This window comes from Ursus arctos, unplaced genomic scaffold (assembly GCF_023065955.2).
Source record: "Ursus arctos isolate Adak ecotype North America unplaced genomic scaffold, UrsArc2.0 scaffold_14, whole genome shotgun sequence".
In the NCBI taxonomy this organism is placed as follows: Eukaryota; Metazoa; Chordata; class Mammalia; order Carnivora; family Ursidae; genus Ursus; species Ursus arctos.
Window position 1 is genome coordinate 27,088,724 of NW_026622808.1, and position 14,387 is coordinate 27,103,110.

Below are 14,387 nucleotides of genomic sequence, written 5' to 3' on the forward strand. Positions count from 1 at the left end.
CTGTGGCCTTGTTTTCATTCTCAACGTGCAGCTTCTCACCTTGGCCGTGACTCCATGTAACATGCTCTGCGGCAAGCAGTAGTGGGCATTTAGTACTTAGATGGTAGTGGAGATCCCTAACCATCAGGACCAAGGTGGAATGCCACCTGGCGTGATGTCAACTGCAGTCACTTGCACAGCGAAACTGTTACCTAATTCTCGTCCTTATTAACAGGTTAAGCAAATTGAAGTAGGCTAATACCACTCTCGATCAAAGCTGATGGGGATCCAGAACCCAGTTCTTGTACGTATGAACATACATATGTATGAACAAATAAACAAAGATGCAAGTCATCCAAGGTGCGTTTTTCTTTGGAATTCTTAGCCCAAAGCTGTCCAGATAGATATCTTTTTGAAAGTGATCCCAAGGGGCGCCTGGGTGGCTCAGTTGGTTATGCACCTGACTTAGGCTCAGGTCGTGATCTTGGGCCCTGAGATCAAGCCCCACGTCGGGCTCCATGCTCAGTGGGGAGTCTGCTTCTCTCTCTGCCTCTCCCTCTGCCCCTCACCACACTCATGCGTGCATGCTCTCTCCCTCAAATAAATAAATAAATAAATAAACAAATAAATAAATAAATTCTTTAAAAAAAAAAGTGACCCCAAAAATTCACTAGGGATGACATACTGAGATGTTCATCACAGTGTTATTTATAATAGACAAAAACTGGAGACAAGTCTCCATCAGCTGGGGATGAGTTCAAGTAATTATGGCACATCATTATAATGACTTATCTGCAGTTATGAAAAACAGTGATTGTAGGGAAAAAAATAGAAATTTATGCTCAGATGAGAAAAGCAGGCTAGAAGGCACACAGATACAATTTACGTCACGAAAATGTGTGCACCACCCCCAATGCACATGAATAGAGGAAGAGCCAGAAGGATGTACCTTGAGTGATGCTCTCTGAGGGAAGAGGATTATTGGTGGTTTTACCCCTTAGAGCAAAGCTACATTTTATAATTCTTCTATAATGAACAAGCATTGATAGTAAGACACTTGACAACAAAACAAACAAAAGCCACTGAAGCTACAATGGTGGTATATACCAACGTGGCCTTCCTAGCTAATGCACCAGTACTAGCAAAGCGAGCCAACCAAGGTCACGACAATGGGGGTCGCAGTGGCATTTATAACAGTAGGCAAAGTACAAGTTCAAAGCACGTACGAGAGGACCAGCAAGAGGGCCAAGATTAAAGAGAGATTTACTGACAATTAATGAAAACCTGGCACCATGAAGATAGGCAGCCCGCAAGATATGAAGGAAATTATGCCGAAATCCACAGTAGAACCTAAGCCGCCTTAACCACGATCAAACTATGTCATATCCAGGCATCCCTCATTTTACTGCACTCCGCAGACATCGTGTTTGCTACACACCGAAGGTTTGCAGCAACCAATCTCTTGGCTCCATTTTTCCAACAGCGTCTGATCGCTTCCTGTCTGTGTGTCACACTTTGGTAATTCTCACAATATTTCAAACTTTTTCATGCTGACTGTATTTACTTTGGTGATCTGTGATCAGTGATTATGACTCTCTGAAACCTCAGATGATGACTAGCATTTTTTGGCGATAAGGTATTTTTTTAATTAAGGCACGCACGCTGGTGTTTTAGACGTGATGCTACGGCACACTTCCACAATGCAGTGTAAACGTAACTTTCATATTCACCGGGAAGCCGAAACACTCGTTTCACTTGCTTTATTGCAATATTCGCTTTATTGGGTCTGGTCTGGACCTGAACCCACAGTATCTCCAAGGTATGCCTGTATACTGATAGGTATAAGGAAAATGTTGGAAAGGAAACAGGAAGGCGGGAAAAGGTTTTTCATGCTGGAAAACTATTTCTAATATTTTTAAACGATGCCGTCTCTCTTTCACGGCGTGTGTGCAGACTACACGCACAAACACAGGCGAGAGAACAGAAGATGCTGGCAGTGAGGACACCAGGTTTTGAGCGCTTCCTGGGTGCCAGGCACTCAGTCAAGCACTCAGCCCACATTTGAGCGTGCTGAGCCTTTCAACAACCTCAGGCAGGTGGGACTTGCAGACCCATTTTGGAGCTTGGAAACTGAGGCAGGGAGTGGGGAAGCAAGTGGCCAAGGTCCCACTGGTAAGAAGCAGAGAAGGGACTTGAACCCACGTCTAACTGGCCCAGAGCACTGAGCCCTTAAATGCTGGGGAACACTAGGCACCCAAAACTCAAACTCTGATAACCTGTGATGTTAACGAGGGTTCTTGAAAAGCTTCCTAAAGATGCAACTTTTAAAATGGACAGCCGCCTCTGAAGCTACACTGCTTGTGAAAGCTTAACAATGAGATAACAGTTCTCTGGAAAAAAAACACAACTATTGAAACAAAATCTCAATGACAGCATTCTCTTCTCAGCGCATGATTCATCCCCGTAACCTACGAGTGCCTTGCCTCATTGAAACCTCAGCACCAGTCTGAATAAGGCAGTGAGGTTTCCTCGCACCATTGACACAGCTTGAGGAGTGACCAGCCAAGATCTCTGCGCGTCTGTTCTTGCCGACAAGGACACAGGCCTGTGCGAAGCTCCATTCAGCAGCTACGTTCCCAGCTACTAACAAACCATAGGCCCGGGTTTGACAAGGGAATAAATTACAGAAGCAGTGAAGGAGAATGACGTCAGCTAAGCAGCAGTAAAAGTGGATTTGCCCCTCATCTAGCAAAACCCCACTGTTCTGACTGGCTCTTTCAATACTTCCCAAAGCAACCAAGTCAAAAGACCTTTTGCCCAATTCTGGCCTGGTTATTATTAAGGAAAATCCAAAATGGGAAATCTAACATTGCTTCTCTTCTGACTTTTTGACAGCCTCCAAAATGAATCCTCCATGTTCCCCACAGTGTAATTCAAAACAACTCTAGTTGGAAGTCAGATAATTTCTTGGTTAAAAAAATGTATAAACAAAAGATCCTTTTTAGAAATGAGCTTTATTTTCAGTACTTCTTAGTTCTGAAAAGTCTGCATATTTAGTTTTTCCTCCCACCGGGTTTACCAGCAAATCAGGAATTCAAAACCCACAACAAACAAGTCAAAACACCTGTAGGATCTAGGTGTTGACCACTGGCATTGCATTTTGGCGATAAAGGACCTGCCTTTCCAAGGAGGTTCTGTGCAAAATGCTGTTATTTTGAGGCTCACTGCTTTTCAACCTTGGAATCGCTCACTTGAAAAGAAGACTCAAATTCCAAACTTTCACAACTAGGGTCCCAGTATCCCCACGTAAGTCACTCTCATTCTTGAAACTCTACATTTAATGGCCCCAAGGGTTACTTTCACAGAGGGCTGCAAGGCAGGGCAAAATTTCTCATAACACCCATATCTGCCCCTGCCAACTGTTCTGTACCTCTCTTCCACGGGAAGCAGTAATGCTTCACCCTTCAAGTCCTGGGGATGACCTCAGAGGCACTCAGTGGCCAAGCAGAGCCCATCGAGACAGGAAAGGAATTTGGACACAGGCCCAGAAACAATGAACTCGCTTGTTATTCCTCAACACAGTCCAATAAAGAGGCTGCATTAATCTTAAAAGCCAACCTTTCTGTTTCAGATCCCCAGATAAAAATTATTTTGAAAAATCTGTATAATTTGAACCAAAAAGAATGGTTATTAAAAATAAACCAAGAAATATCCAGAAATGAGTTTCTAGTAGAAGCTTGCTAGAAGAGGAATTCCAATCTAAAAAAACAATCTACACGACGTTCTTTTACCTGGGGAATGCAATGTTATCACATTCCCTTCCATACACCCTCCTAAAACTCCTTAAGTAGACAGTATTTCAACGCAGAGACCAAAGTGAAAATATCTTTGAAAAGAAAACAATGACGTGGCTGGGAAGCCGTGTGCAGCTTGGTGAACATTTTTTCCACCCACCACGAACTTGGGCTTTCTGGGAAGGTCGCTGGTTTTCCGGTCAAAACCATTCTTGAAGTCGTCACAAACGGAGAAAGGGAGACTCGGCATCTGGGAAGGTGTTTCCTGGTTCCTGGTTCCCAGGAAGGTGAGTATCTGGGGCTCAGGAGCCAAACAGCCTGGAAAATTCAGAGGGCAGAGATGTCCGTGAGGACAGGAAGGATGTAAAGCTATAGCTCGGAAAACACTTTCAGAAAATATTTTATGTTACTATTATTAAGATGATTTTATATTACTTACGATTTTATAAGTAACTCTTCTGATACACAACATGAATATACTTAACGCTACCAAACGGTACATTTTATTTTATTTATTTTATTTAAGTAGGCTCCACACCCAGCATGGAGCCCAATGTGGGGCTTGAACTCACGTCCCTGAGATCAAGACCTGAGCTAACAGCAAGAGTCGGATGCTTAACTGACTGAGCCACCCAGGCGCCCCCCAACCGGTACATTTTAAAAAGAAAAAAGCTATTTAAGAAAGTATCTACTTCATCAGAATCTGTAACATTTTATTTTAGTCCATTCTTTATTACTTCACGTCAATGATGACTTTCGTAAATTGAAAAAAAAGATGATTTTTTTTGAGTAAACAGATGATTACAGTTAACTCTGTTCATTGAAGGAAATCTGAATAGGAAAGGCCTGGAAAGTGTATTAAAAAAACCCATGAAGTTGAGAATGGGTACGTAAGTTATGACAGAGGTCTACAGGGGAAAACCATAGAGCTGTTAAAAAGATATATATACATGGGAACTCTGTTATTGCAACATTTCTATAAATCTAAACTCTTTTCAAGATAAAAAGGTTTTGTGAAAAAAGAACAAGAGATGGGGCAGGATCACCACGTGCAAAAGAATGAAGCTGGATCCCTATCTCACACCATATGCAAAAATTACCTCAAAGTAGATCATAGACCTAACTATTAAAATTAAAACTACAAAACTCTTAAAAGAAAACTTAAGCCTAAATCTTCATGACCTTGGGTTGGGCAATGATTTTTAGCTACAACACAAAAAGCACAAGCGACAAAAGGAGAAATAGATAGACTGGACTTCATCAAAATTAAGGGTTTTTTTTGTGCTTCAAAGGACTATCATCGAGAAAGTGAAAAGACAACCCAGAGAATGGGAGAAGATACTTACAAAGCATGTTACCTGAAAAGGGACTGGTTTCTAGACTATAAAAAGAACTCTTATAACTCAGTTATAACCCAATTTAAAAATGGACAAAGGACCTAAATAGACATTTTTCCAAAGAAGGTATACAAATGACCAATAAGCACATGAAGAGAGGCTCAATGTCATTAACCACTAGGGAAATGCTCATCAACCTTCGTGTCCACTAGGATGGCTCTAATCAAAAAGACTGACAATAACAAGCGTTGGCAAGGATGTGGGGGAAATTGGAACCATCACACACTACTGGTGGGAAGGCAAATTGCTGCAGCTACTTTTAAAAAATGGTCTGGCAGAACCTCAAAAAAGATAAATATAGAGTTACCATATGACCCAGCAATTTCACTCCTGGGTATATACCAGACAGAACCGAAAACTTAAGTCTGCCTACCCACAAACTTGAACACCAGCGTTTGTATCAGCGATGTTCATAAACAGCCAAAAAAATGGAAACATTGCAGATACCATCGACTGATGAGCAGATAAACAAGCTGCGGCACAGACATACAATGGACTATTCTTCAGGCACAGAGAGGAATGCAGTGCTGACACACACCACAACACGCTGGAACCTTTAAGACATCACACTGCGTGGAAGAAGCCGGACACAAAAAGGGCCATGTATTGTTACGACTCCGTGTAGGGGAAATATCCGAACTAGCAAATCCATAACGACAGAAAGCAGATAGGTGGTTACCAGAGGCTGGAGGGAAGAAGAGGCAGTCACTGCTTAATGGGGATGAGGTTTCCCTTTGGGGTGACGAAAACGTTCTAGAATTGCATTATGGTGGTTTCACAACCCTGTGAATATACTACAAAATACTGACTTGTGAAGACTGACTTCTACTTTTCACTTATTAACCTTGCTCCATGATTTGACACCCACATTTTCTCCGTATTGTCCCACGCAGTACTTTATTTTGAAGATTTTAACTTATATAATAGTTAAAAGAACAGTTCAGTGAACACCCGCATATATACCACCTCCATTCTACAATTCACACTTTGCTTTACGTGGGCGCCTGGGTGGCTCAGTCAGTTGAGGCTCCGACTCTTGATTTCGGCTCAGGTCACGATCTCGGGGGTCGTGGGATGGAGCCCCACATCCGGCTCCAGGTTCAGCAGGGACTCTGCTTGGGATTCGCTCTCTCCCTCTCTGCCCCTCCCCCATGCGCTCTCTCTCTCTGTCAAATTAAAAAACAACAAAGAACTTTGCTTGGGGCGCCTGGGTGGCTCAGTCCGTTAAGTGTCTGCCTTCAGCTCAGGTCAGGATCCCAGGGTCCTGGGATCCAGCCCCACGTCTGGCTCCCTGCTCAGTGGGGAGTCTGCTTCTCCCTCTGCTCCTCCTCCTGCTCATGCTCTCACTCACTCTCTCTCAAATAAATAAATGATAAATAAAAAAATAACTGCCTTACAGCGTACCTAATTCAATTATCTGTCTACCTTATTCTTGGTATGTTTCATAGTTAAATTGCAGATACCAATACTCGGTCCCTAAACACCCAGGCACATTTCTCTCTGTATTTCAAGTTTTTCATGACTTCTTAAAATTTCCCAAGTAGCTCAGTTCAAGCAATATAAAAGTGGGTGTGGGGAGGACCCCCTCAGGCCCTGTTAATCTCCTCAGTGATCCGAGCATGGTCACCTCTGTGGACAGCCTGAAGTAGATCCTTCCAATTCCCTGGCCAGAAGTGTTTTCTCCACAGACTTCGGGCATTTATTCAGTGTTTACTGCATGTAAATCGCAGCGGAGGCCAGAGTGTGCATGTAAGTGACACCCCGCCTTCTTTGCTTTCGAAACGCTCCCCTGTGCAGACAGAACGTGCAGCACATCATCAGTGATGAAGCCGCGATGGCGGCTCGTCTGGGCGTCCTTCTGAGCTACCTGACTCTTCCCCTGTTCTTGGACATTTAGATGATTTCCAGCTTTTTCATACCCTGGGAAAGCCGGCCACTGCCTCCCTGAACAGAGTCCTTTCTGAAAAGGATCTTCCCTCACTCGTGGCATCTACTGAATAGGGGGGCCCAGGTCAGGGGTTGGCAAAAAAGCCACAGTAAGTAGTCTGGGCTTTGCAGGCCAGGCAGTTTCTGTCACATGGTGTCAACCCCTCTGCTGCAAATGCAGTCACAGAAATGGGTGTGGCTGCCTGACAATAAAACTTCATGCATGAAAACAGGAAGCAGATAGATATGGCCCATGGGCCGTGGTTTGCTGATTCGACCTCAGTGATTATGCTGCAATCAGGATAGCTCCAATCTCACTGGACCTGGGTCACACCTAGCTAGGTCAAGCAGGCTCTGCTCCCAGGAAGCAAAATCAGGACACCAGGCTACAGACAAAGATAGTCTTGAGCTGAGCTAGGAGGTCACAGAGCCTAAGGTGACCATCTTGGTCACGGGCCAGCAGATGAGCAGTAAAGGGAGCTAGTTGGGCAAGAAGATGAATGAAGCCAATAGACAGAAAAGAATAACGAACACACAGAGTTCTGCCCTGCCTCGGACCTGTGCATGTGCTCCCATGCCTCTCTTCAGCTCTGCAAATAGCAAGGCTTCCTCTCGTTCTTTAGGTTTTGATTTAAATAGCACTTCTCTGTGAGCCTCTTCCCGACCATCACCTAAACTGAAGGCCTCCCATTCGCCTCATGAGTCACTTTTCCCTATTTGTTTCTCGGTCCCTGTCCCATCTGCTATACTGTGCATTCGCTGATGGCAAGGACGATGGCTATCTTGGTGTCAGCTATAAGCCCAAGGCGCAGCCCACGCTGGATAGTTGTAAATAAATAGATGAAGGAAGGAAGGACGGGTGGGAACCTGGAAAGACCAACGCTGTTCTACTTCCCATGAATCCTAGTTATATTCCCCATCCTCTTCTGCAAATTCCCTGATCTCTTCACCAGCCCTCTCTGCACCTGCGCAGGTCTCATCCGAGCTCCCAAAAAGGGCTTCTCTGGACATACATCACGGTGCTCATTCTGGGCTCTAAAACACTGTCCGGTGGCATGGTGAAACTCCTAAGTCCTGGAATCATCCCCTCAAACAGCCACTGGGCTGGCACAAGGACCACCCAGCAACCCCAAATTCAGCATCTCAATTACTCAGGAGAGCCGACTTTTCATTCTCTTCCTCTTCAGTGGGAAGAATGGGACCAGCCCAGCACGATTAGCCCAGATGCTAACACGCCAGATTCTCCTACGGTTATTCCCCTGAGCCTGTTTACTCTTGAGTCTCACAATTCATGAGAATCGTTAAGGCCCCAATGCTGGAAGGAAAACCAAGCTGATTAGATTTTCTTAAGCCTAACGAGGAAATGAAAAACGGGCATGAAAACAGAGAAAAGTCTGAAATACACTTCTGAGGGCTACCAGCGGGACAGGAGCAGGACCCAGCAGCACACTGGCCATTAAGCCACACTTTCCACCTTGGCAGACACCAAGTATAGGCTAAACACAGCACAGCTGGCAAGAGGTCAACAGGGCCATGGGCTTGAGGGAAGGCATCTCTTGGCAGCCTCTGCTGAGGCACCAGAACAGCCAGGACTTGGAGAACACCATGTTCCAATCAAAGCTCCAGCCTAGACCACAGTGACACAGTTTAACCTCTGTAGACCCTGCTTCCCTCTCTAGATGGGGAGAGTTCTTATTTTCTAAGCAGAAAGCGGGACGTGAAAGCGCAGAGAGAGAAGACAGAGAATGGGCATCCAGTGGGTCATTCTGGAGAATGACACCGAGGACAGGACAATGAAGGGGACGGGCAGGTCAGACTTACACGATCATGCAGAACATCATGAAGACATTCCACAGGGCGATGAAGATCCGGAAGTATCTGAGGCTCAGTAAGAACTCCCGAATGTTGTCACCTGGAAAGTCAGAACGCGTTTTTACAAGCACTGCCGACATTTCTGTTGTCGTGGCTGCAGTATGCTTCTGCAGCTTCCATCCGCCCCGTTCTGGGGGCAGCACGGCACTTCCTGCGGGTCGCCTCTGCTCCCCAGCCCTTGGCACTCTGACAGAGCTTGCCACTGAGCAACCCCTGAGAGACCCCAGCCTCTGACTGGCTCAGGGAGGGGCACGTGACCCAAGTCTGCCCAGTGAGAGTCAGTCCTGGGACTTTTGTTCCAACTACTGGGGAGGAGGCACTTGCTTCTGTCAGCCTTTCTGGGTTGGAAGGCGTAAGCCCAGTCCTTTAGGGCAGGCGTTGGCAAACTATGGCCCATGGGCCAAAGCCAGCCCCTACCACCTGTTTCTGTGTGGCCCACGAGCTAAAAATGTTTTTAAAGACTTTTTAATGGTTAAAAAGAAAATCAACAGAGTATCTTGTGAGACACAGAAATTGCATGAAATTCACATGTATCAAAATACACCCATGCCCGCTCATTTATATACAGGTATACCTTGGAGATATTGTGGGTTCGGTTCCAGAACACCGCAAGAAAGCAAGTCAAATGAATGTTTTGATCTCCCAGTGCCTATAAAAGTTATGTTTACACTATACTATGGTCTATTAAGTGTGCAGTAGCATTACAACTAAAAAATGTCAGTACGTGAATTACAAAAATACCACTAACAAACACTAAGCATCATCTGAGCCTTCAGCAAGTCGTAATCACTGATCGCAGATCACCAGAACAAATATGACAATAATGAAAAAGTTTGGAAAACTGCAAGAATTACCAAAATGTGACATAGAGACACGAGGTCAGCAAACCTGTTGGAAAAATGGTGCCAAGAGACCTGCCTGCACAGGGTTGACACAAACCTTCAGTTTGTAAAAATACAGTATCTGCAAAGCACGATAAAGAAGCACAATGAAACAAGGTATGCCTGTATCTCCCATGGCTGCTTTCAAAGAACAGAGCTGACATGCTGCACCAGACAAGGAATGACCCACAAAGCCAAAAATGTTTATGATCTGACCGTTACAGAACCCTGGGCCAAGCCCTGCTCTGGGGTCATCTTTTGTCAACACAAGCTGGCTTGATAATAAAACCAACCCAGAAGGAACGAGAGCTGGTGGGGTCACACACAGGAGGGCTGGTTTGAGCCCTGAGGCCGGGGGTGCCTGAAAACAGTCCCACCCTTGGAGGTTTCTGTTTGCTCTAAAGACTTTGGGCTGGGTTTTCAGTGTTGGCACCTGAAAAAGCATACTAATTCAGGCAAGTAAAAGAGGAGTTCTGCTTTGATGGTGACTTAACTCTAGTCCCCTGCCACAGAACAGAACCTGTTCCAAGAGGAAGCAACTTGGTACATTAAGACTCCAGAGGCGTGGGTTCCAGACCCTTCCTCCAGGGTTTTAAGCCACTCACCTCTTTAATCCTCCAGAGTGAAATGAATGGGTCCATGTGGGGTAATCTACAAGGGTGCTACCTAAAGTGTCATCTATAGACCAGGGCTGTCCCATAAGTACAGAATACCAGGCGGGAACTCAGAAATTCACACAGCCACCTGGCACCACTGCACCATCCAAGCACACGATAAGCACACACAGTCTTGCTGAACACAGTTTAGACGAGTCTGGTATCATCCAACCCACGGGCATAGCCACATGCAGCCCAGCCCAGATTGCAAATGTCAAACAGGGGTCCAGCCCCAGGATGCCTGAGAGGCGCTGCCTGACAAGGTCCTTCTCTGGGCCCACCATCACAAAAACAGGCTCTCCTACCTTTAACAGATGCTAAGTGATGGCCACTTGTTCCAGGCCACAGCCAAGTGCAGGGAATACAGGGAGGACCAAGGCAGGTATCCCTGCCCTAAGAAGCTCACACGCAGGACAAATACTAAACAAGTAATCACACACCTGATTATTCACCATGGCCAGTGCCATGGGAGCATACAATGGGGGCATGCCAACCTCGCCCTTGTCGGGGAGTGGGGGGTCAGAAAGCTTCGAGGAAGTGCATAAGCTCTGACCTTAAACACGGGCAGGAGTTTACTGCCCTTCCACCCAGGTGACCTTGCTCAGTCCCCGGCCTACATATGTCCCGGTTTCCTCCTATGTAAATGGGAGTGCCGAGCGACTAGGAAGACCTAGCGCAGTGCCTGGCACACAGACGGCTCTCAACAAATGCAGCCACTATGGTATCGAGGGTGAGCCAGGCACAGGGAGGGGGGCATTCTCTGCAGTAGCAGCAGTAAGCACAGACTGCTGGCTGGAAGGAGATGTGCAGAGAGCCCCTGATCAGAGGGAAGTCACTGTTGTGACTGTCCTTGTCACCGACACTCTCACCGCCACCAAGCTCTTCTACCCTCCCACCCCCTACCCCAGCCCCGAATTTAGATATCTAGACCAGAGCCCCAGGAGTTGGTATAGTACCTTCCACAACGCGGGTAAGCGATATATACAGCTGAATGAACATATGAACGAAAGAACGAATGGATGGATGCTCTAGTGACTGAAGGGACAACCTCTGGGGTCAGAAAAATCGAGGTGCAATCAGGATGCTGTCACTGATTTCACACGTGGCCACACACAAGTCAAGCCACAGCCCTGAGCCTCAGTTTCCTTGTCTGTAAAATGGGAAAATGCCTTTTACCTTTTAGGGCTGGAGGTGGAGTGACACACCCACAAGAAGCAGCTAACAAAACAGACACCACCAGGTAGGCCCCCAATAAAAGGGAGAGGTCTGGTCGTCATTCAAGTCACTGTTCTCGGGGTTCCTATCGTTCCCATGCAACACTCCATCATGGCACCCACCGCCCTGGCTGCAGTGCCACCTGCTCAGGGGTCCTTCCCTCCACACACTGCAGCTGGAGCAGCAACCCCATCCCTGTCGTCACCTCTCCTCACTTCCGTCACCATTTGTTCCTTGTTTAGGAACTGCTTGTCCAACCCGAGTAGTACAACCCATAAGGCAGGAATTTCATGTGTCTTGTTCTCTGCCATATCGCCAGCATCCAGGACAGTGGCCACCATGTGGCAGATGCTCGATAAATGCTTGGTGAATGATGCATGGACACAGGAGTCACGTGCAGGTCCATTAGGTTTCAAATAGTTACATGAATAAATTCCAGGGCCCCGAGGACAGGTGAGATGATATAAAGATGAGGGGGTTGGGGCTGGGATGAGGTAGAGACCACAGGCCCTGCCTCAATGGGATCCTTTCTTTTCATTTTCATCCAATACGTGCCAAGAGGTTGCTTGAACCCTGAGCTGTAGGATGTTCAGATTTTTCTTGATAAACCAGACATCTGAATTTTTATGTGACATCTGATTTATTTGAAAGCTAATGTTGGCATCTAATTACGTCTTCAGCACTCTGAAAGCAATGGCTACTTGTTTATTCATTCATTCATTCATGCTGGAGGATGGGCACCACAAGGACAGAGGAATGGGCCAAAACAAGCAAGAGCAAGTATGAGGGACAAGTATTAGCCAAATGATAGTATTCATAAAGGAAAATCATGACTGTAGGAAGTTATATGAGTGGTGACATATGCAGGGAGGTTTGACAGGACAAAGAAGAGGGTGACGGAGGTGAGCAGAAAGAACAGCACATCTTGGCAGGCCCATCTCTCCCTCTCGCAATCACACACACACACACACACACACACACACACACACTACTGAAAAGAAAACTAAGGTAGGGCTTGGTGAGAAAAAATTGTCCTCTCTGAAATGGACCAATTTCAGAGTCCAGAAAGGAGGCCTTACCTGTGCTGGGCTCCCTCGACTCCTCCCCAAAGCCCTGTGTGTCCTTCTTTTTCCTACAAAGAGGAACAGATGATGTCCACTTTTGGTGGGACATAAAGACCACTCGATCCCCTGGCCCTGACCTCCAGCTCAGAGGGCCTCGGACACTCACTTTCGGCTCTAGCCCTGCAGCTGGGTTGCTGTGTGACCTCGGGTGTTTCAATGCCCCTTTCTGGGCCATCATCTACCTGCCAATCACAGGCCTGCAGCCACCAAGGTGGAGAGGTTGGTCCGTGGGTACAGAATAGGGCTAAGAAGTTTGGGGGGGAGTTGGGGGCTCTCCGGGATGCGAGAAGAGAGATCCTCGGGAAACGGAGAGCTTCTATTTCCAGCCACCGTGGAGCGAAGGGTCACAGGAGGATGGACCAGGCTGGAGGCGTGGCCAGAGGGAGGGCTGGGGCTTAAGGGCGTGGCCTACGGCGCGGGGCGGGCCCACGCTCGAGAGGCGGGGCTACGGGTCCCCTGGGTGGAGCCGCGATCCAAAGCGGCCTACTCACAGCTTAAAGTTGAGCACCGCCCCTGCGTTCATCAGCAGCGTCCTGCGAAGGGAGAATGAGGTTACCTGGGCCGCCCCTCGTACCTCTAACCCTTCTTACCCCAGCCTCTGGCCCCCCCTAATTACCCAAACAGCAGGATGTCCCCGATCATCGTTACGGCCGAAGCGTCCGTCAGAACCGGAAACGGAAGTCCCGGAGGGGGAGGAGAGAAGAGCACGAGAGGACCAATCCCGAAGCTGCGCTGGCGAGGGCTGGTCCAATCGAAGGCCAAGGCAGGCAGGGTCCCGCCCTCTGCAGGCCAGGCCTCTTTAGGAAAGAACTAGCGCCCCTTCTCGCTAGGGAGGCCCGAGGGTAGCGAAGAGGGGCGGGGCGAGGGTGTGACATCACCCGGGAGTGGAGTCATCCGGGGCGAGACTGGGTTACGCATTGGAGGCGTGCCGCGCAGGCGTGAGGCCCCTGCGAGCTGGAGAATTAGCGCCGTAGCTCTGCCTTCTGGGCTGGGGTCTCGCACGCGGCTCTCGGAGAAACCCGGCCTCCTGACCACTGAGCTGCGCAGGGGAATGGATCCTGATGCATTGGGCTCTCCCGGGCATGGACTCCCGCGGGGAGGATGTTCCTCCTGGGCCAAATGGAAGGCAGGGTTCCCCACTAGCCTGGAGCTACGGGGGGCGGAGGTCCGACCGAGCTGTCCCTTCGGAGAACAGGGATCCCGGGACGGAATGGAAGTCATGACTTACAGAGCCCCATAGAGGACTAGGGTCATGACAGCTCCGAAGAGGACCGGGATCTTGACCCTCTAGGGCACGGGACGATGGGGTTCACAACTGGTCGAGACCCCACAGAGGATGCAGATCCCGATCCAAGGGCTCGAGAGGACATGGATCCCATTTGAGTCCCACCGGGACAGGGTCTTGACTGATTCGTTCCTTCTGGGTGAGCTCCGTACGGGAAGGACCCCCAGTAGACAGCTACCCTGTCCCAACTCACACCACAGGGCCTTCTACACCTTGCCTCGCTGGGCTGAAGGGGTTCGTGATCGCCCGAGGGACGGA

General features: G+C 47.8%; 1 protein-coding gene across 2 annotated transcripts; it reads right to left on the reverse strand.

The window, feature by feature from the left end:
- Positions 1-2,974: 2,974 nt before the first annotated feature.
- On the reverse strand, positions 2,975-14,379 carry SMIM7 (small integral membrane protein 7). 2 transcript variants are annotated; one of them, XM_026500445.4, is made up of 5 exons: positions 13,461-14,379; positions 13,336-13,377; positions 12,800-12,852; positions 8,918-9,008; positions 2,975-4,091 (listed from the first exon to the last, which is right to left on the reverse strand). In XM_026500445.4, exons 1-5 carry the CDS (start codon positions 13,484-13,486, stop codon positions 4,076-4,078), a joined length of 228 nt encoding a protein of 75 aa, XP_026356230.1. In that variant the 5' UTR covers positions 13,487-14,379; the 3' UTR covers positions 2,975-4,075. The 2 variants fall into 2 exon arrangements, with proteins under 2 accessions (XP_026356230.1, XP_057167598.1); XM_057311615.1 differs by lacking the exons at positions 13,336-13,377; positions 13,461-14,379 and adding an exon at positions 12,951-13,314 and having other exon boundaries at positions 12,800-12,878.
- Between the last annotated feature and the right edge of the window lie 8 nt (positions 14,380-14,387).

Bases quoted from the DNA above. Each gene is read 5' to 3' on its own strand.
- SMIM7 (XM_057311615.1), bottom strand. From the start codon at position 13,022: ATGATGGCCCAGAAAGGGGCATTGAAACACCCGAGGTCACACAGCAAC. The intron at 12,879-12,950 runs GTGAGTGTCCGA...TCCCACCAAAAG, and splicing joins CTGCAGGGCTAGAGCCGAAA to TGGACATCATCTGTTCCTCT. The intron at 9,009-12,799 runs GTAAGGCCTCCT...CTGACTTTCCAG, and splicing joins GTCGAGGGAGCCCAGCACAG to GTGACAACATTCGGGAGTTC.